A 22,944-nucleotide genomic window follows, 5' to 3' on the forward strand; every position below is an offset into this window, starting at 1 on the left:
CAACTAAATGCGCATACTTTTTTTCGCCGAAAAACTAATCAGGTGATCAGCAGGTGTGTATCATTCCTGTCACCAGGTTTCGTTACCATGCGCCCGACGGATCTTGAGATAGTCTGTCCACAAACTCCGCTATCAATTTGCGCTGATTTTCACATAAATTATGCAAATTAGCTATGTTAATTTGCATATTTTTCACCGAAAACATACGGTTACGGAGCAAACTTGGATACCCTTCCTCCCACCAAGTAGCGTCGCCGTAAGTCTTACGGTTCCCCAGATACAGCTCCGGACGGACACACATACATCCACACACACGGACGGACGGACGGACAGACAGAAATAGTGATTACTAAGTCCCATCCTGAACAAAGTTCAGGCGAGACAATAAAAACCGCCGTCACTCACCACCACGCGATATTCAAATTTCCCAGGCACAAAACTGCCTGTAGCAATAACATCCCAGTAACACAATGAACTGAAGGATAACGATAAGCGAGTACAAATAACCATGTCATTGTCACAGGCAATTTCGGTCGCGGGAATTTTGAATATTGGGTGTTGAGAGCCAGTTGTTTTTATTTGTTTTTATGGTCAATATGAGTCTGCTTTAAATAAAACCATGTGATTCATGCTTAATAATTGTTTTTCTAACATATTATTACAAGGCATGTTTTGATTGCCGGAGTGTTCCTTTAAGGGGGTACTACACCCCTGGCCAATTTTGTGCCTATTTTTGCATTTTCCTCCAAAATTATAGCGCATTGGTGACAAGTAAGATATGTATATTATTGGGGCAAGGACTACAACTACTGTACTGAAAATTCAGCAACTCAAGGCAAGTAGTTATTGATTTATTGATCAAATATTGGTTTTCCCTCATTTTTGACTGTAACTCCACAACTGCTGTCTGTGTTAAATTAAAATTTCTAGTGCAGTAGTTGTAGTCCTTGCCCCTATAATATACATATCTTACTTGTCACCAATGTGCTAAAATTTTTGAGAAAAATGCAAAAATAGGCACAAAATTGGCCAGGGGTGTAGTACCCCCTTAAATAGTCCTTTTGAAATTACTTATTTTCTAAGATGACTTATTTTCATTCATGAAATTTCCTTTGTTTTGTGGTATTGATTTGAGCCTGTATTTCAGCCATGCATATCACTTGTTGGGAGTGAAATTGTACAAAATAATGCATGCATATTGAGATTTTAATGCATCTAATGCACCGTTTATGCACAAACCCCGAAAAGGGAAGTGCATTAGATGCATCAACATCTCAGTACAAGTGCATTATTTTGTACAATATTTCTCGAGCAACAAGTAATATGCATTTATCAACCTATTTCATACACGAGAAAAAAACCATGTTTGTTCAATAATAAACATTTTGGATTTTTGTTTGATAAAACCAAGTGAATAGTTTAATCACAATATTTCATCCTACTCATCGGATGACTTCATCATGCAGGTAAACTGCCAGAAAATGATGTAAAAAACTGAAAATTGCAAACGTTTTGATTTATTTCAAAAAGTATAAGGGAGAGCTTAGAACTTGTGAGTTTTTTATAATTAAGATGCTTGATGAAGTTGGGTAGTACTGGACAGCAAGACACAATTTGGCATAACTTGCTGCAATGTTTTTTGTTTTCTTTAAAAACTTGCCATGCTATATTACATAATACAATACAAATACTCCTTTTTCAGCCATCACACAAATACACACACAATGCCATTGTGATTTTTGTCATACCATATTTATTTCATCAACTACTTCTGTCATGATAAGTGGTGTGATAACAAAAACTTTACAAGATGGAACCGATCACATCATGATTTGCAAGGTTCTTCCAAGGCAGAAAGCAGAATCTTGGACAACTATCCAGTTACCACGATAGAATTGCTTTATTCCGTATGGAGGGTAACTGGATAAGTGACCAAGATTCTTATTTCTGCTCTTATAAAAGTGTGTGGATGTATTCCAATATGGCTGGATCTTTGACAGATATAGTCTACACAAGTCCATGAGTCAAGTTTGAGTGTAATGTTGGTAAGAATCTATTTAGCTTGTTGTGAAGCAGCGGCGGCAGCAGCCTTTCTTTGTGCAGCGATGGTCCTCTGCATTTCTTCACGCTTCTTCTTGCCTCTGCTCAGTGTTCCCAACTGTGAAGTAACAAAAACAGAATATGGTAATATTAGTGTCCTTTATTTTGTTTCATATTAGCACAGAGGTATACATCTATGGTCAGAATATAGACGAATCCAACGAGCCAAGTCATGGTCAGGATTTGGTCGGCCATGACGGGTCCCCGCATGCACCAAACTGGTGTAATGACTGCCCAATTGGGTGGATTAAAGCCGCTTAAAATTTGATGTTAGATTCTTTTGTGTTGTATACTGTCATTATTCTTTTGTCTACCTGTAACACACGTGATAGAATGCAGTTAAAAATACCCTCCAACACCGTATCATTTCACATTTTAGGTGAGATGGAGCCGACGGGGACCCAACTTTGGCAGCCATTGAGGTGTAGGAATGTGTGAAATTGGATTCGTCTATAGTTCAGGACTTGTTTTGCCATTGCAACAAACACATCAGTGCAAACCAAGAACTAAGTCCTGACTGAGCAAAGCTAATTATTTGAGTCGTAATACGTTGAGAACTGAAAATCACAGTGCAAACCAAGAACTAAGTCCTGACTGAGCAAAGCTAATTATTTGAGTCGTAATACGTTGAGAACTGAAAATCACAGTGGAGAACTGAAATAGTGTTTTCCAAGCTTACAAGAGTCATTCCATGACAACTCAACATGAAAGTTAACCCATTTTTTCCTTATTTTGTGTACTGGTACTATACTATTGAGAAATGAAAAACCTGAAAATTTGAGGTCGTAACTCCTTTTCGTTTCCGCGCTACAGCAATTTGAAATTTAGGGGGGGGGGGGCACGCGAAAATAACATGTCTACTTTGTTTTTCAAGGTGGCGTAATTTCAAAAGTATATATCCCACACCCCTGAAAATTTGTATTCTAGTCTTAACTTTTTTGTGTAGAATCCAAACATGCAATTTAGAAGTTAATAGGATATACCATATTAAAGATATGATGGTCTAAATATAGCCGAAAATCAAAGCTGGACCCACTTCAGGGGGGTCATATCACCAAAACCCACAATATCTTTAAGTCCCAAATTTTATCATCTCTAGCCTGCACCCCCTACTACTCACACACTCAAAAAAAAAAAAAAAAAAAGCCAATTCCAAATTGTTCAACTGAGTTACAGGTCTTCAAAAATGAACGAAATTAATTTTGGCCCTAAATAGACCCCTCTGAAAGTCCACAACAGATACCTTGAGCTTTTATTATTGTTCACAAAACAGCCAAGTAAGTTTCCAGGGAGCGGGGAGAATCCGATAATCCATTCTCGCAAATATTTTCGTCAACAAAATTACAAGAATCTAAATGGATTCTCGTAAATATTTCATAGAAAGTTATATGGTGAGAATCCATGGATTCTTGCAAAATTCGACTGGGAAAATCGGAAAGGATTCTCGCACTTGGTTGTTAATTTCTGACACGGTTCCTTATAGTTTCACCAACTTACCCTCTTTTTACAGAATTTGAGTGCTCTCTTGTCCTTGCTGACTTTGAGCAATTCCATGCAGCGTCTCTCATAGGGTGAGAATCCGCACACCTCTCTAACCAGATCACGCACAAATTTCACATGTTTGTTAGGCTGAAATATACACAAAAGCAATGAGAAAGCATATTAAAAATTAATTACAATAATTTGAATACAATTCAAAAAGTTGCATTATGGATAAGAGTTTTCATTGTAAATTTAGGTCAAAAAAGAAACAAGATTGTTTCCAGTACCAGTAGCTCGCGAACATTGCTTTCAGGGAGCCTCTTTTTGTGTGTTGCTTTTTTAAATATAATATTTTGTGTTCAAAAATCTTTAAAACCAGAAATGTTTTAACACACTACTACATGAGCCAAACCTATGACAGGGAATTTGGAAACCAACAGCACAGGAGGGGGAAATCCAAAATCCCATGTGGGTAACTTATTTTGTTTCTTCAATTTTTCACCATGTTTCTTCAATTTTTCATCATGTGTTTTTAATGTCTTACTCTTTTTTGAAATAACAATTTAATTAAATCTTGCGGCTGTTATCAGTGGGCTTTTTGGACTGTCAAAATTGACGACAAAACTGTTCAAGGAGCATGTGGGTCCGGTGAAGTCCCAATCAACCAGATTTACTACAACAAGAAGTTAAGGTAGATAGACATTCTTTTGTCATAACACCAAGCATTTATACACCTGAGCTGGCACTTTCGTCACTGTTTTTAGATCAGAGCCTGTCCCTCCCAATAAGATATTTCAGCTCAATTTTAACTTTACAATTTTGTTTGATGCATGGATACTGTAAATTACAGTTTTTTGTATTAAAAAATGGAGTAGGGTAACCAACTTTGATTGAAACTAACTCATCAGGCCCTTTTTCAAAATAACATGGGTCAGAATTTCTTTGGCAGTAGAAATTTTGCAGGAATCATTCAATTCTTTTAAATTATCTACTGTGTAGTCTTTGAAAATAAACTAGGGTCAAGCATTTTAAGAGGATCACTTGATTCACAGACAGCTAAAATTAACCGGTTTACTCATTCTTCTGGAATTATCGAATTAACACCCATCCATACATAAAACAGACAATCACAAACTCATTCTTAAGTTGAGACTAATGCTAAGTCACTAATAGTTAAGTGACTATGGACTATATATAGTCAACTTAATCGTGCAAACTATCACAGTTTAGTAATCACCTCCAGAAGATTACAGGTGTCAGATGCCTTATTCAGGTTGAATATGTATGGTACAGGTACATTCCATAAGGCACAATACAGAACTAGAGCTACCATACACCTTTTTTTTCTAGGTCAGGCTGTTAGGTTAACTTACCCCTCTCCTCTTAGCTTTCCTAACACTTGTGTTTTTGGTTGTTTTGTGGCCCTTATTGAGGCCAATGCACATGTCATGACGAATGGCCATATCTGTGGGGATAAATCCAAATAAGACAAATTCATAAATAATATTTCATGAGCTTTTCTGCTGACCGGCTCTCAGAAATGACTTTACCGGGGACAATTGCACGAAAAAATTTGTTATTTTAATGGCAAAATGCTAAAATGGTTCAAAATGACCAATACAATGGTACCCCGCCTGCATTTTAGCAAAAAAATCGTCACAATTTTCTTAACATTGCACAATCATGCAGTCTCAACAACTATGCAATATGAATTACACTACTACCAGCAGAAAACTTGTTTTTGCAGTGATATGAATGAAAACAGTTAGACATTTTCAAATTCAGACCTGCTGTACACTAAAATTATGATCTTCAATTTCGTATTACAGCAAAGTAAAATAGAATTAACACATCTGTGTACATCCATATCAAAACGATGCACTTCTTGGCTACTACATGCATTTCATTTTTATAATAGCTAGGAACAAATACCAGACTCATCTCAAGTGGAGGGCACTTAATTCCAATCATCCTAAGTCACATGGTTAATTAAGGAATGTTATCTGTATTCCTAAACCATGTGACTTGGGATTATTTGAAGTGACCTCCACTATAGATGAGGCTGTTATTTGTTCCTAGCTATTATGTGAAATGAGACACATGTTCCATCTGACAAGTGCATCGTTTTGATATCATCATATGGATGTACACATTTAGTTTACAGAAATAGGATCAGGCATTCTTCTTACATGTATGATGTAAAGTTTCTATTTGAAGAAAATTCTGGCTAGTTTGTCCCTATGACAGCGAGTTCTGAACAATAGCTTGCGATTATTGGGGCAGAGGTTATCATTTGAATTCTTTCATGACCACTGAAGCATAGTCAATCAAGCCTGTCAAGGACACTCGGCGTGAATTGAAAGACCATGTCACTCGCCACAAAAGAATGTCAAAGGTCACCGGACACCAATTTGGTGTACTTCCGCGCCTCGGAAAATGATGTTTAAGGTTTAGGACTAATGCTTCCCTTAGCCCTAGCTAAAATAATAGTTTCTCGATCAGAGCTCAATAGGTAGGTATGCCAGGTGAATTTAAATTTGCCATCAAACTGCATCATTTTAGGCCAATTTACAATTGATTCTTAGTTTCCTGTTTCCCGCCCGCATCCAAAGTAGAGAATTGCAAAATATTTAATTATTTTATTTATATTTTGGATTTTCTCTTTAAAATAACTTTTAATGACTACCATTTGCTACTTTCTGACTTTGATCATATCATCTATAATGATGAATAAACATAGAACCTAATTGTGCCATTAGGCGTGGCAAAGTCGATTTTGAGTTTCCCGTCGCCCGCCCGCACTTCATTTTCGGGCCCGCACTTGAATTCATTATTGCGATTTTCGAAAAATAAAAATAAAAACTTATCATTTTTGCCAAAAAACGATGAAAAGCCGTGCATTTTTAGTGGAAAAATCAAATTCAAAACATCGATTTCGCTACCAGCATGGCAGTAAACTCATTGCGGCCTGTTGATTGGCATGTGATAGTGATAGCCTAGATCCTGTAGGCCCGGTTCGCAACGCTTTGTAAATATGTTGACGTCGCAGTCCTTTTCCACGTCGTATCATATACTGGACTGAAAGACTAATGCTGTCATTGGCAGATCAATGATTCTACAGTCATGACAGTGCTGTTCGCGAAATCGCACAATGAATAGGGATGTTTGTGCGTTATTTTTGCATTTCTTTTCATAAATATCAATCATATACTTTAAAATAGTACTTGGTATCGCTTTTACATTATTTTACTGTACAAAATGGCACAATTTATATATTTCAACTCTGCTATATTGTGACACTGTTGCACTAAATATGCGGTCGAACAAAAATATTTTTCAATGTCTGATTTTTTTTATTCTACAGTGCTGTTTGTGACTTTGCACAATATCGTTGTTTGTGGTAATTAAAGAAATATATTAATACTGTTAGTTTTATATTTGTTTTCCGATTGATCAATTATTTATTTTAAATAGTATTCGACATAGTTTTAAATTAAATTTAATATGCAAAAGAGCAAAAATTATATATTTCAACTCCGTTGTGTTTATGACATTGCTGCAAGAACTATGCGGTATTCAACATCAACGAAACACGCATGGGGTTTTCCTTTAATTTTGTTGGCGCAAGATTCGATAGTGAAGTTGTAAAGCTTACCAATTCATGAATTGCAATTGTTTCGTATTTTGATTTCAATTTGATGGGACTGTGCTGACGTTTGTATTAAAGATTTGTCATGTACATATCAATTAAGATATGCGACAGTGGTCGTACTGTCATGCAGTGGACGATATCGCAATGACACTGCTGATTTTTACGACATATAATACTAATAAAAAGAAAGGAATTGGTATCAATTTTGACCTTGCACTTATTTGCAGCCTCTTTGCAAGTTTATATCTTTGGTTAAACATCCTTTGAGTGAGTGAGCGGTAAATAACAACATGTTTTACACTCGCATTTTGTTATATAATGAAAGTCACAAAAATAATGAATAATGAATAATGAAAAAGTTACCTCACTTGTTTAAAAAAATTATGTGACGGGAAACTCAAAATCGATTGTTCGGAGCCTTACTTATGTATAAAATCAAACATAATTAGTAAAATAATTAAATGCATGCTTCTTGTCAAAATGGCTTGATGTAGGTTGCGACCACTTATTTTAAAATAAAGAAAATAAAAGTTAATTAATAATTAAAAGTCGCCTCATCCCTGGTTTTCAACAATGAAACAGGAAACTAAGAATTAATTGTGAAGGGCCTTAGATACCGGTATCAAATTAAAGCCCTTGAGTAAAGAAAGCTAGCCCGAAACATCATGGCCCTGTTCCTTCCTCACTAGGGCCATGAATGCCCTACGTACGTAAAAACGGGGCACCGAGAAAACACGTTGCGGTGATGACGTCACACTGACAGCATCTATTTATAGGAAGAGTTCAAAACACGGCGACGATAACAGTCACAAGTCAGGTCTTTTACATCATCCTCAAATGTGCTCAAAATTTGCAAACATGCACCAAATATGTTTTGTTTAAGTCTCATCTTCACGTGAGGAATGGTAGGAAGTGGTATTTATGAGAAAAGTGGTATTTTATGTGTACCCTGGACCAGATATGCTCAGGAGTCTCAGACCTGAGACCTTCGTACGGAGAAGGACAGTGGAAATCGTAGTGACGGAGGTGTGAGTACCTCGGGCTAAAAGAAAGTCAACACTGACAACCTTTTTGTCATACATGCATAGCACTTTCCGTGGCAAAGTTACATCTTTTCAAAGATCGACTTGCATCAAAAAGATTCTGCTAGCAAAATTCCCCAAAAACAGCATTACGGGGGTGTTTCTAGTATAAATTCTAGATCTTAGTCTCATGATGATAGCAGCTTTTTTTAATGGAACTGCTATCAAAATCCCTCTAACATTCTATGTGCGATTGTCTTATCACCACTTGTGCACATACAAAACTGTGTAAGGAATTTCAACGGACATAAATTATCTATCGTATCCAAATACGGTAGCTCGTTATCCAAATAAGGCAAGTCGTAATAAACAGCGCCGCTCATTATGACGTCATGCGTCATTGGGAAAATCTGAGTGCTGGGCGAATCAATCGATATCCCGATTGGCAAACATTGACTTCCCATTGCAAACCAATGACGATAACCTTCCGGTGTCGTCTTATCTTGTACATGTGAGCCCAGCACTATATGTTTTGATCAAGATACTTTTTACCCCGGCGAATTTGGACAAATATTACCAAAGATACAGCAATTTTTTCATCGCTGTTTCGAGTCAGTTTTGCAGCTCGGAACTCGGGATTGCAAAATCTAAGTAAATTAAACTGTTGAAATTTGATTGCTTCCTATCATATAAGTAGGTTTTTTCAGCAATCGGGTATGTTTTTAGCGTAAAGTTGAGAGTCATATTTTACTTTTGGTGCCGAATTCAGCAACAAGCACTACCAGGAAGTGATTAAGCACGATCGATATGCATGGATCAAATGGTTTTTGTGGACGATAATTGTTGTGGCCATCCATTGTGCATGTGGGCGAAGCTCATTAGCTATGCAAATGTCAATCTGCGCATGCCCAGACTGCCGATCGAAATTATGTACAGTGTCAATGGAGCAGTTTTGTATGTGTTGTGAGCCGCAGGGCAAATAATTCGCGAAATCGCTAAAAAAGGGTGTTTTTCCCCTGAAAACTTCGCGAAATGAGATGCAAAAGGGGGTGTTTTTAAAGTTCACCCAATGCACCGTCACCGACAAGCATGAATACCCGCGGATGTACGGAGTGCAGGGACCGCGGCCGGGGTGTTTTTTTACCACTGAGCCACCACTAGCGTTGAATTATGTTAACTACATTCGCTCCCCCTCCCCCCCGTGATAATCCACCTCCCCCAAATTGTTTTGCGACTCAAGAATGCAAGACATGCACGATTCATGGATTTCATGAAATTCACCAGCTCATGAGGATGATGAGCTGACCAGTTCGTGATTGAGTTTATAAATATTCATAAAGGAACTGCTCTTCAAAGAGAAGCTTTATAGTTTCATGTGGCAACAATTTCAATCAAGAATAAATAATCTTTAATAGGAATATTATTATTGAAGTAAAATATGCCAGATGAGGTAGATTTAAGACGATTTTGATACACACTAAAGGGTGCCTTACTGAATTTCTATCCGATACGGCAAAAGAGGCCGGAAATAAAAAGAATGATGGGATATAAAAATTGACCTCATTTGACCCCAAATCCTACGAAACCTAACAACTAATAGAACGAAGCTTTTGATTGGTGCATAGATATCGTTTTCCACAATTTTAACCAATAGACATTCGCCATATAGATGAGCGGGAGTTTCGGCTGCAATAACAAGCAAACCTGAATTTCTGTGACTTGTCTGAGCTTTGTTTTCTGTTATTTTATTCTTTATAAGCCGTGGTAATTGAGTTAACGAATATCGGTATTGGTAATACATACTTTTGTGCTTCCTGGGGAGGATGAGCTATTGCCCAGATGTCTGTAACAAGGTGAGTTTTGGCCAACGAATTTGACAATGGTTTTAAAACATGAAAATATAAGCTTTCAGGAATTCAGGCTTTTTGGGCTATAATCCTTGACCTGCCTTGGCTTGGTACTAAGGCTGGCATTTTCGGTCGGGTAAACGGGTACCCGCCCGAGATTACATTACCCGGGTAGGAAATACCCTCCCCGGGTACCCGAAATTCAAAAAAAAAAAAAAAAAAAAAAAAAATTTTTTTTTTAAGTTTTTATTTTTTCGGTTTTGTAGTGTCCCTGGACCTAGACCTAAATGCTAGGATCATTCATGGTTGACCTAAAAAAAAAAAAAAAAAAAAAAAAAAAATTCAAGGTATTTTGTTATTTTTAATATGAAAATTGATAATTTGTATTCATGTCATAGTCTATTAATGATTTCAAAATGCATTCAAATTCAATACATTTTGAAATCATTAATAGACTATGACATGAACCCGGGGGGGCCACTATGGTGTCAAGAGGGGGTATCAGGCGCGTCCGAGGACTCTCAAAAGCGCCCTAAACAAGTATTTCGAGACTGAAATTTTCCCCCTAAACAAGTATAAGTTGCACGATTTGCTACCCTAAACAAGTAGTTGTCTTTTGCCCAACCCTAAACAAGTAATTGATGCAATTATTACCCTTAAACAAGTAAACACACAGAACCCAGGCGGCGAGTGGCATGATAGGCCTAGCAAGCCGTCTTAATTTTGATCAGCCATACAAGTTAATGTGGTGCTAAAGCTTACCTCAAAGTTCATGCAGTAATCAGTATGTCCAATATTTTCAAGATTTTTGGGCCAATAATTTCCCTTTTTTGGATCACAGGTCCAACTCTTTTTATTGAAATATTGTAGAAGTTATTCTTTGGGATTGGGATGTACCCATTTCTCCACATATCCAAGAGAATTTTGAACTGCAAGTCCAACGCAAATTACGACCATGGCGATTGCAAACCACACATTGAAGTTGGAAGAAGATAGCAAACATGGCCAGTTTAGCTTGGTTTATTTCCTAATTTCGTCTCGATTTAAAACATCCTAGAGCATTAATTATCATACTGGATTTAGTGGTAAACCCAACCAAAATCCTGAAACTCATTGATTTATATTTTAAGAAAGCCAAAATACGGCCAAAATAGTTCAAATTATTCAATCGTTGTGTTTGTAAATACCCCGGTAAAATTTCACACATGTCAAAAGTTCATTGACACAGCTTGTTTACAAACTTAGAAGTTCGTGGTTGCTTTGTTGCTCCTTTAGACCATGTTCCGATCAACCAAATTTTCTGGGTTGGAAGCCACCAAGACTATGAATATTAATGAGTTTAAAGAGGTTCGCCAATCAGAAATCCTCTTATATTTTTCCTCATAATTTATTGACTCCACAGTTAAGAAAAAGCATGCTGATTGGTTATATATTCTGAACAAGTTGTGACCTCGTCCGGGGACCTCGTGTTTAGTATGCTAGCTGGGCCAGTATAGGGATCTGTCATCTCTGACAGCTAAAAGATGACTTTTAACTGCTTTTGGGGTGTAGGAAGAAGACACTTTCCTTTCACTTTCCATGAATGAAGAAGAAAGCACAAAATCCCAAACTTGGCAAAACTACCCTAAGTACGCAAGAGCTCCAAAAACATACCCTTTTACACCAATTTTACATGAATTTGATACCCTATTCACGTTACGCACGTAACGCACCCTTTGTCTGAAAAAATACCCTTTTACGTGAATTTCGGACGCGCTGATACCCCCCTTCACCATTACAGTGGCCCCGGACATGAATACAAATTATCAATTTTCATATAAAAAATAACAAAATATCTTGAAATTTTTTTTTTTTTTTTTTTTTTTAGGTCAACCATGAATGATCCTGGCATTTAGGTCTAGGTCCAGAGACACTACAAAACCGAAAAATAAAAAAAATTTAAAAAAATTAAAAAATTTTTTTTTTTTTTTGCAATTTGGTACCGGTTACCCGCCCGAAAATTATGGCGGGTACCCGGTACAAAATTACCCGAAAATGCCAGGCCTACTTGGTACCAGTGTCCGAAATAAGGAAAATATGAAGGTTATCCCGAGGATAACTAAAGCATAAATTCTGCTTGTCCTCAATACATTTTGGTTGTCCCCAAAATGTATCATACTTTTGGAGGTTAAATATAGTGGTTGTCCACCAGGGGATAAGTACATAGCTCAATATGGACCTAGGTTGTCCCCAGTGATTTTTGGACAAGAGGATAACTGCTTATTTCGAACACTGCTTGGTACTTGCGAGTTGTGTTGGGTTGTAACTTAGTTTTTTCATGTTCTGCAATCTTCATGTGCAATTTATTTTATTATGTAAAAATAGTACTGTAATCAGTGGCGGCACCTAGTTCACCTTGTTCGAGCATATTCTCTAACACGTAAATGCGATGGCATTTACTGTTAGAGATGGCTTCTATTTCATCCTTGTGCAGAGTCCGATACATAAAATTGTACCGGGACGTAAACATGCTTCATAGTTCACAAACACACTTCATAAGCGTGTCATTATAAGCTTTATTCTATTTCATGTATTACGCCGTACCTTTTTACATTTTCGATACTTACGATCCTAAAATTGAAGCAAATATAAGCTGATTTTTGATGACTGCACAGCCGACGAAAAGATGGCAGAAATTTAGCCTCAACCTGTACGGGCATTTGGCGCGAGGTAAATATTCATGAATAATGACTGGGAGGTCATAGGCTAACAGATTCTATAGATGAGAGTATCTTAATTATTCTGATTACCACGTGAGCTTACTTGACGTGACCTGACCTTAGATTGCTGCCCTCAGTCAGGCGGCGGATGACATGCATGATAGAGAGAGACGGCAAAACTGCTTAGCCGTATGCACATGATGGCACTTTCCACACAAGTGCGATGAATTTCGCAGCTGCCGTGATCACTGGTAATGCAGCGCCATTCAATTTGCACACTGAGTGATCGAGCCTAACCAACACGGCGCGAATTACGTCAGAGTGACTCGCAACCAGTAAATAATCAAATTTTACAATATTTAATTAATTTGAAGGTTATTTTTGTAGGGTTCATTATCGAACTCCAACGGTTTCAGCTTGTATTAATATTTATTAACATAGGCCTACTTGTTTGTGATATTTTAAGCGTTTTTAAATTTCAAAATATAAATCCCATTCAATTACACGGCTGACAAAGCAAATTTACTGAATTTAGAGATTGCACGGCGTTCACCACCTGCATCTCTCTGACCTTTTACTTGAATTACTTCCTGACAAAATGGTGACGCCAGCCGATCGCCGGAAAATATTGCAGCAATTTCTCCAGAAATAGTAATGAAATATTTACCTCAATGCACCTGAAATGACACATAGAACTGAGAATTACGTCAACAACTCGCATAGTAACAAATTGGTAGGTAAAGCTATGTACAAGGAGGTATTTAGGGGGTATTTCAGAATTGCCTATTGTTATTACAATGACATTACGTAACGGTAAGCTTACGTAATTTGTTTACCGACCGATATTCCGGGCAAAGGAACACTAGCCACGAATGCAAGGGCATCCGTGAGCAAATTCGTGGCTAGTGTTTCTCGAGCAAAGTTCACCACGTAAACTTGTATGGCTCAAAATTCGGACCGCTCGCCATTAAGTTTACTGCTTTCTGTGTTTTGAAATTTGTTGACGTTTTAACGATCCCCGATTCCCGGTCGATTATTTTAGCTGTGTCACGTCACATGCATGACGCTGGTGGGTACCAACCAAACTTCAGAAAAAAAAAAACCTTGATCGCCGATAACGATGTGATATGGGACTGTCATAGGATTACACAGAGATATTTCTTGCCAAAATTTGACCATTTCTAGGCAAGTTGGCCCTACTTTTTCTGTGTTATGTGAAAAAGGACAGTCTTAAGTAAGTATAAGTGCAACGCTTTTGATGTTTTGATGTTTCGGGAGACTGGGAGGGATCATAATCAAAAAATGATGGAGCCTATTCTTGACTGTGTAATATTCCTTCACCACATTGCCGTACGGTAACAGTCTTATACGATGGACAGATAGTATCAGTTTGTGAATGAGGACATCGTATAAGTTCCTTGTACTAGGCGGCACCAGGAAATTTTTTTCGGGGGGGGGCATTATGATTTGGGGGGCTGCAGGGTAGGGACAGGCATAAAAATTTCAAATTAATTCTATTAACATGAATTGTTGTATATTGGAAGAGGGAACTTCTCAGAAACAATTTGACACCAAAACCAATCTTCTACTGTAAATTGGGGGAGCTGTAACTAGGCGAGTTAAAAAAAGGCGAGTTAAAGAAAAGCGAGTTACCCCCACAGAGATTAGGTTTTTGGCCAATTCCCCCCACGAAGTAAGCTAAAGGCGAGTTACGACAACACCAACAAGTTCCACCGGCGAGTTATGACAACACCATCAAGTCCTGCAAGCGAGTTACGACAACACCATCAAGTCCTGCAAGCGAGTTAAGACAACACCGTCAAGTCTAGAGTTGGGCGACTATCACTTTTTCCTAGTCGACTAGTCGGCAGCAAATAGTCGCGACTACGACTATAGTCGCGACTATCTGTGGTTAAAATTGGACTGAAAAATCGGGTGAAAGATTGGTGGCAATTTAGTATTTATAATGCATGATTACAGGACCTGTGATTGCCGGCATCGCATCACAGTTTGCTACACAAACCAGCACTGTTGCGATACAAATTGCTACACTGTATCGCACGTTTGCGATGCAAATATTTGACTGTAAAATGCTGTAATATAGGCCTAACTTTTCTGTTCAATTAAATTCACTTGCCACTTTCCAGCAACAGCACAAGAAACTTCATATAATTTCTCAAACCTTCAATATTCCAATAGCGATCTTCGTTCGTTTCCATGTTTTGCATCGTGCATGTACGATTAACTTTCACCTCCGACCTACGTCACCTGACCTCATCTAGACTACTGCATTTGTCGCTACAGGGGTGGCATTGCAACATTACGACTGTTTGTCAGCTAATTTGTTTATTTTCCTGTTGCTTTCTAAATATTCTGTTACCACAATAAGCATAGCTTTTTGAAATTACGTGAAAAGTACTTCTAATCTAATAATATTTTCCTAAATTTTCCCTTTTGGAAAACACTTCTCGGAAGTTCTCGCTGTTTCTTTCCAAAGTTAAAATAATCTCATACCTTCAGTAGTAGGTACAAACACCCAACCTGGGTCTGTACATGCACGCAATGACGCTGCTACACCTGTTATCGCTGCATAAATTATAATCATAATGAGATGTTCGACAGTTCTAAGTAATTTGAGTTTTTTGACGGCTTTTATCTTGTGGGAAAGTAGTTCGACAACAAGTCAATAATACCAATTTAATGATGATTTATGGACTTTATGATTACTTGTTGGTTAGTGTTACTATTGGTAAGACAATGACTAACATTTTTTCACATTTTTCACAGTTTATATGTTAGTATTTGGTTGGTTTTGGTGCGAATAACTGGCACTTTTTTAAAGTAATTTTTTAACACAAAAATATACTTGCATTAGTCGACTTTTGCTTTTCAATAGTCGTAGTCGCGACTATCAGTAATAGTCGCGACTAACGACTATTGGCGACTTAGTCGCCCAACTCTAGTCAAGTCCTGCAAGCGAGTTACGACAACACCATCAAGTCCTATAAGCGAGTTACAGCAATGCCGTCAAGTCCCACCGGCGAGTTACAGCAACACCATCATCAAGTCCCATTGGCGAGTTACATGTAGGACTTGATGTAGGTTTTTCCTGTGAGGTCTTCAATTCAGAAAGTAATGTTTTACCTTGTAATCTTACTATAAATAGGCTAATGTTGTGACTATCTATGTATGAAAGTGAAAAGGCTCCGTCAGTTTCGATCCAAATGTCGCCAAATTCATACGGGAGATCGAGAAATAAACGGGAATGTCCTGTTATTAATTTGATGGAAAATGGTCAAGAATTGGCCTCAAAATCAGTGAAAATGTGGTCCGTTGCTATCCTAGGTAAACAAAGAGAGTATTCAGTTGCTAAGATAGCCATGCGGCGTCATGACGGGCGTATCTAACGCTAAGCCAGCTCGCGTGCGCATAGCGAGCGATACCGCTGGTAACGCAGCACTACGCCACCGCGCGAGTAAACGACGCAGAGTCACGTAATGAATGATATTACGGGTGAACGACCGTAGACACGCTATGAGGGTAGGGCGTAATAAGTACGGGAAAAAGATGTTTGTTAAAAAGTACAAACAACATGAAGAGGTAGGCCTACTATAAATAAAAAATAAAATAAAATGAGGACAAAAAGGTACGACTATGTGGGTTATAGTTAGTCACAGTAAGAAAATGAAAACGGGAATAAAATAGGCTAAAGAAGGAAAAAAAAACTAATCAGGAAATGTACTGAAAAAACCTAAAATAAGATCAGGAAATTTAAATAAAAAAGCTATTAAACTGAGGATAGAATTAAATAAATAACATGAAAACGGGAAATGACAAGCTAAGCAGCAAATAAAAAAAAAAGAAGCTAAAAGGGCAATATAAGAAAGGACAGATTTAGAAAGTAACCGGAAAGGGATTGAATAAATAAAAAAACATTGCAATCTTAAATCTTTTTCTTTTTTTTTTTAATGGAACAAAATTGGCCCATGTAGAAGAAACTAAAAAGAAAGAAAGAAGCTAAATAGAAACGTAGGCCTAAGGAGGGTCAGACTCAGATAAATAAAATTTACCTTTTCAATGACAGATTCTACCTGTTTAGTAATTCCTCCTGTTTTAGTGAACGCTCCCATTTACTCATCTAGCGGGGACCCGCGCGAAGCGCGGGTGTCCCGCTAGTATTATAATAAATATCCATGTACTCTCACCATACTTGCAGATCTGTTAATTGATATATTTATTACATTGCTGGGCCTCTCTGACAAGTGGTTCCTGCTTAAAATTATTATTTGCAAAGGTTACCCAATACATTACCCTGAACATAGGTGCCCTGAACCATCATTAATTACCCAGCATGTGATAATTAGCCTTCTTGAAAAATGGCAGACAACAGCAGATGGTGAGAATTAAATATATATAAAGCATTTGGTATTTGAAATCATAACTCGCCAATGGGACTTATCGTAACTTCGCCAAGGGACTTGCCGTAAAATGCTAACTCGCCAGCGGGACTTGCCGTAAAAATCTTAACTCGCCGGTGGGACTTGCCGTAAAAATCTTAACTCGCTTATGGGACTTGTCGTAACTCGCCAGCAGGACTTGTTGTAAATCTTAACTCGCCAATGGGACTTGTCGTATTCTCAGCAGGGGTCACTCATTAATCTCTGCAGGGGGTAACTCGCCAATCTAACTCGCTTTTCATCTAACTCGCCCATTCTTAACTCGCCATTTACCTGTCCCCGTAAATTGCTAAGTGAAGTTATGCCATATGGCGATCTTTTCCTTTAGACCACCCTCGCTATATAGGGACTAAATTATTACTTTTGCATCAAGGTTTACTTTTGCATCAAGGTTAAACAGTTGCCAAACACTTTGAAGTCAAGGTTTAATATATTTGAAGGAGGGCAGGGCTTCGATAAATGAGGGAAATTATGGGGTAAAAAACAAGGCTAAAACAACTTTTTGCAAACAAGTGAAAACGCCTATTATGCTCGGAAGTTTTTGTCTTAAAAAAAATTTACAAATCATCGGAAAAACAAGAAACGTACCTTCATAAAAGCAGCATCACTTCCGTTACATGAAAAGATGATCAGATGAGTGGAAAGTGGCAAAGAATTTGTGAAATGAGGGAATTTTTTAAAGAAAAATACATCGCGTTTTTCGAGAAATTCGCCATCTTGAATAAATTCAGAATTGCGTCACGCAGTAAAAAAATGTCAAACGCGTTTGAAAATGCTTGATACGCATAGCGTTAATCACTGTCAAAGCGAAAGCGTACATCAAGTGCTTGTGCTACTGCGAAGGTTTCTGAGTTTGCATCACCGGTTTTGCATTCGGCTCTTTTACGTCCAAAATTGCGATAAAAACGTGGATTTTGGAACAAAATAAATCTTGTTCGACAAAGTAAAAGGTATGTTTGAATCGCTAAAAACATGTTTAACCTTGATGCGAAAGTTTAATTTGATAAAATCGTAATTATTGTAACCTTATATAGCTCGGGTGGTCTAAAAGAAAAGATCACCGAAGTGATGATGAAATTACTGTCGGAACATTGGGCCATATTCTCTCTGATATAAATAGAGTGCATGGCCGGGGAACTTGATAATTTTTGTGCCCCCCTGTCAATTTTTTGTTTTCATTGTAATTTAATCTAATTTTTGTTGAATATTATGTATATTATCATTTTCAACACATGAAATTTTGTATGAAAATTCAAACTTTAAGGTGGTGAAAATTTTGCCATTTTGAGCCCATTTTAGGCAAAAGCAATGATTTTTCCCAAGCGATAACAAGAAAGTGCTTTCTCCCAGCAAATAACTGGAATTGTTATGTGAAAGTTTTTGTCAAACCATGTTTCCCTTAAATTGTCAGAAGATGAATTTTGGGTCAAAATAGAATTTTTTCCCAAAAATGCCCCTTTCTGACCCCTTTATTGACCAAAAACGGCGATTTGCACAAGGCATATCTCACACAAAAAAATATTCAAAAGTGAAGTAAATTGTGGTGATATCTGATTCTGACTCACATCGTTCGGGCTGGCAACCCGTTCCAAGATGGCAGCGTTCTGCTTCTGCTTAAATACTTTCCAACACCCCAGGTGGGGTCAAACAAAAAGGAAAATCTAGTGTGTGCGCACTAGTTGCTTTTAAGGGATCCAAAATGAGCGTTTATTATAAGTTTAGACAGTATTTTTTGGGACATGAGAGCACCTCAGACCTATCGAATTGCATTCTGAATACGAAGCATGTCTTTCTGATATCAAATAATTTTCATTTTTAAAAAAACACAATGTAATACAAAATATATTACATATTATATAAAATAAATATATTTCAAATTTTTTATATATGACAGTCCTCAAAGTAAATTATATAAATCTAATGATATATTCTTAAAGTGTATGTAGCAGGGAGGAAAAGCCGACTGTCAATTGAAAATTTTGACCTTTCATATTGAAGATATGGATTTTTTCCCAAAAGACCTAATTTTTTTTTGTTTTGGGGAAAAAATCCATATCTTCAATACGAAAGGTCAAAATTTTCAATTGATCGTCGGCTTTTCATCCCACCTACATACACTTTAAGTATAAATCATCAGATTTATAAAGTTTACTTCAAGTACTGTTAAATATCAAAATATCAATTTTTAATGATTTGCCATAAAATGTGTATTAAATTGCGAAATTTCAAAAATCAAAATTATTTGATATCAGAATGACATTCTTCATATTCAGAATGCAATTGATATGTCTGATGTGCTCTAATGTCCCAAAATAAATACTGTCCAAACGCTCATACCCCAGCCCTTAAGGAAGTGGTCTTGGATGCTAAGTATGCTTTGCTTGAATTGAAGTGAGTCTGTTTGTTGCGTTAATGCTTCTGGTAGATTGTTCCACTCAAGATTTTATTGTTCTGGGGTAATAGGAGTACTTGAAGACGTCCTTGCTGACTTGTAATTCCTGATACGAGTTTGGATGGCTACGTTTAGTATGACGGCATCGGTGGGTTGGTTGCAGTATGTTTTGTACTGGCAGGGCCAGGTGACCCTCTCTGGCTTTCTGTAGTATGGACAGTCTATCAATCTTTCTTCTGTCAGTTAGAGATTCCATGTTTAAGTCCTTCATAAGTTTGGTTACGCTGGTGCGTTTGCTGTAGTCTTTTTTGATGAATCTTGCTGCTCTACGCTGGATCGCTTCTAGTTGGTAAATTTGATCTTGAGTGTAGGGATCCCATACAGCGGAGCAGTATTCGATGGTTGGTCTAACAAAGGTTTTAAAAGCTGTGAGTTTGATGTCCTCAGTACATGAACTGAGGTTGCGTTTAATGAATCCAAGTGCCCTGTTACCTTTCGCTGATATTTGATTGATGTGTTTTTTCCATTTCAAATCCTTTGTGATTTCAACTCCTAAGTATTGATGTGAGTCAGTTTCCTGTAATATTGTACCTCCTAAGTTGTATTTATGTGTGAAAATATGTTTACGAGCATGTGTAATTTTCAGTGTGAAACATTTTTCTGTGTTAAATCTCATTTGCCAGTTCCTTTCCCAAACCGACAAAGTATCAAGGTCTTTCTGCAAGGCTTCTGCATCAAAGTCGTTTACTATTTCCCTATAAATCACACAGTCATCTGCGAATAATCGCACTTGGGATGACAAATTTTCAGGGAGGTCATTTATGAATATATATTAAAAATAAAAGGGGGCCTAAGACCGTCCCCTGGGGAACACCTGAACGCACAGGGACCCACTCAGAGTGGTCGCCACCCACGACAACTCTTTGTTTTCTATGGGACAAGAAATTTGAAATCCAGCGATGAGTGGTGTTATTTATACCAAAGTGATCTAATTTTAAAAGTAAACAGGGGTGGGAAACAACATCAAAAGTCTTCGAGAAGTCCATGATTACTGCGTCAGTTTGTTTACGATGGTCTAAGGACTTGGCAAAATCATGGACTGTTTGTATAAGTTGAGTGTTGCATGAATGCTTGGATCTAAATCCGTGTTGTTTATCTGTGAGGATGTTATGGTTATCTAAGTGGGACATGATGTTTGAATCTATAGATGTTCTAGAATTTTGCAACTAATAGATGTTAAAGAAACGGGTCTGTAATTGGATGGTTTTGTACGTTCTCCTTTTTTAAATATGGGGGTTATGTTAGCCTGACGCCAGCTCTCTGGTAGAATACCAGAGGCAAGGGATTTGTTGAAAATAATCGTAAGAATGGGGGCAATCCTGGATGATTAGGCCTTCAGGATGTAGGATGGTATTTCATCTGGGCCAGGGGCCTTGTGTATGTTGAGTTGGTTAAGAAGCTTCTCAACCCCGTGCACATCAACATCAGGCATACAGTGTACGAAAATTTGGGTGTATCAGTGGTGGGTAATGGAGATGAGTCCTCATGTGTGAAAACAGATTCAAACTGTCTGTTTAACAGATCAGCTTTTTTGATGTTGTCTGTCACAAGCATGCAATTTTCATCTTTTAAGTGCTGGGATACCTGAACTATCTTTTTTCAGGTTCTTGATAAACGACCAAAATTGTTTGTTCCCCTGTATGCATACTTCCTTTATGTAGGTTCTATAGTCTTCTAGTGTCTCTAGTTATTTTCCTCCTTAATGACCGGAACTTTTGCCAGTCATCATCATCACCGGTACTTTTGGCATGATTATACGCCCTTTGTTTTTGTTTCAATTGGCGTTTTGTACTGTGGTTAATCCAGGGTGATGTCTTTCCACTGGACACATATTTGGATGGTATTTGTGAATAAATGTTGATTATTGCTACGTAGATTGCAAGTGTTATGAATCACTTATTTGCCTCCTAACCCCAGCATAAGAATAAGACAATAATGTTACATTCTGGTTCCTAAGTCATTGAATCTGTATGTTGTCAATGCAAACTAGAGCATCTGAAAAAGATTAATTTTGGCTTTATTCATCATTTTCTCCAAAAATGGTGTTTTCAATGGCACTGATTTACATACCGTAGGGCTTTATTATCAAGTAAAATAAATAACGCCCTTGCTCAGATGTGCCTGTTCTTAGCCGGGGGCAAAGTGAATTTCTGGGCGGGCAAAATCAACAAATTTTGCCCAAAATTGCCGCAAAAAGCAGAAATGTACGTAATTTGGGGGTTTTGCCTCAAAACTGGGGGCCCAACGTAAAGGGGGCAAGAAAAAAATTGGGGGGCTGTAATCAACTGTATTTTGTACAGTATACATGTGATTCTTATACTCATTTTGAGTCATGACATTGGGCACACACCGACATCGCCTGGCTAATAATTACTTTGTCAGCAGAGATACTAAAATCAATACCCGGGATCGATACACGTGAATGTACTATGCACAAGTTTGATATGAGACGAAAATCTTTGGATACCGGAGTAAAAAATGATGAATATCTCCCGTAAATGATTTCATATCAAAGAAACCAGATATGATTCCTTGCACTTGAATATATATTTTATTTTGAACAGATATATATGCATGATATGGGCTATTTCATGTTAAGTGTACACTTACAGTCCCACAGAGGGTCAAAATTAGAAGTCCTTAAGGGAAGGGGTATGAACGTTTGGACAGTATTTATTGTGGGACATTAGAGCACATCAGACATATCGAATTGCATTCTGAATACGAAGAATGTCCTTCTGATATCAAATAATTTGGATATTTTGAAATTCGCAATGTAATACACATTTTATGGCAAATCATTAAACATTGATATTTTTGATATTTAACAGTACTTGAAGTAAACTTTATAAATCTGATGATTTATACTTAAAGTGTATGTAGGTGGGATGAAAACCGACGATCAATTGAAAATTTTGACCTTCGTATTGAAGATATGGATTTTTTCCCAAAACACCAAAAAAAAGTAGGTCCTTTTGGGGAAAATCTTCAATATAAAAGGTCAAAATTTTCAATTGATCGTCGGCTTTTCCTCCCAGCTACATACACTTTAAGAATATATCATTAGATTTATAAAATTTATTTCGAAGACTGTTATATATATCAAAACTTTGAAAACACTGTACTTCCACAAGGCAGCTATAACGTGTAAGAATATTAAAACCCCCTAAAGTAAAGAAACGCCTGACATTGTACTATAGAAAAATTATTAAATTCTTGTACATCGTGGAACA

General features: G+C 37.4%; 2 protein-coding genes across 3 annotated transcripts in view; one reads left to right on the top strand and one right to left on the bottom strand.

Moving 5' to 3' along the window:
* Nucleotides 1–1,761: 1,761 nt before the first annotated feature.
* On the bottom strand, nt 1,762–9,966 carry LOC140158784 (large ribosomal subunit protein eL36-like). 2 transcript variants are annotated; one of them, XM_072182000.1, is made up of 4 exons: nt 9,962–9,966; nt 4,956–5,047; nt 3,598–3,729; nt 1,762–2,158 (listed from the first exon to the last, which is right to left on the bottom strand). In XM_072182000.1, the coding sequence occupies exons 2-4, from the start codon at nt 5,043–5,045 to the stop codon at nt 2,054–2,056; spliced, it is 327 nt and encodes a 108-aa protein (XP_072038101.1). In that variant the 5' UTR covers nt 5,046–5,047; nt 9,962–9,966; the 3' UTR covers nt 1,762–2,053. The 2 variants fall into 2 exon arrangements, with proteins under 2 accessions (XP_072038101.1, XP_072038100.1); XM_072181999.1 differs by lacking the exon at nt 9,962–9,966 and adding an exon at nt 9,750–9,822.
* LOC140158783 (uncharacterized) overlaps nt 9,949–22,944 on the top strand; it is a 30,039-nt gene continuing 17,043 nt past the window's right edge. The window contains exon 1 of the mRNA XM_072181997.1: nt 9,949–10,109. Coding sequence (XP_072038098.1) covers nt 10,096–10,109 — 14 coding nt within the window. The 5' untranslated portion in view covers nt 9,949–10,095. The remainder of the gene's footprint in view (nt 10,110–22,944) is intronic.

Source organism: Amphiura filiformis, chromosome 8 (genome assembly GCF_039555335.1).
Source record: "Amphiura filiformis chromosome 8, Afil_fr2py, whole genome shotgun sequence".
Classification (NCBI taxonomy): domain Eukaryota; kingdom Metazoa; phylum Echinodermata; class Ophiuroidea; order Amphilepidida; family Amphiuridae; genus Amphiura; species Amphiura filiformis.

Coding starts and splice junctions, on each gene's coding strand:
- LOC140158784 (XM_072182000.1), bottom strand. CDS start 5,045: ATGGCCATTCGTCATGACATGTGCATTGGCCTCAATAAGGGCCACAAA. Junction 3,730..4,955: donor GGAAAGCTAAGAGGAGAGGG/GTAAGTTAACCT, acceptor TGTATATTTCAG/CCTAACAAACATGTGAAATT. Junction 2,159..3,597: donor TCAAATTCTGTAAAAAGAGG/GTAAGTTGGTGA, acceptor GTTACTTCACAG/TTGGGAACACTGAGCAGAGG.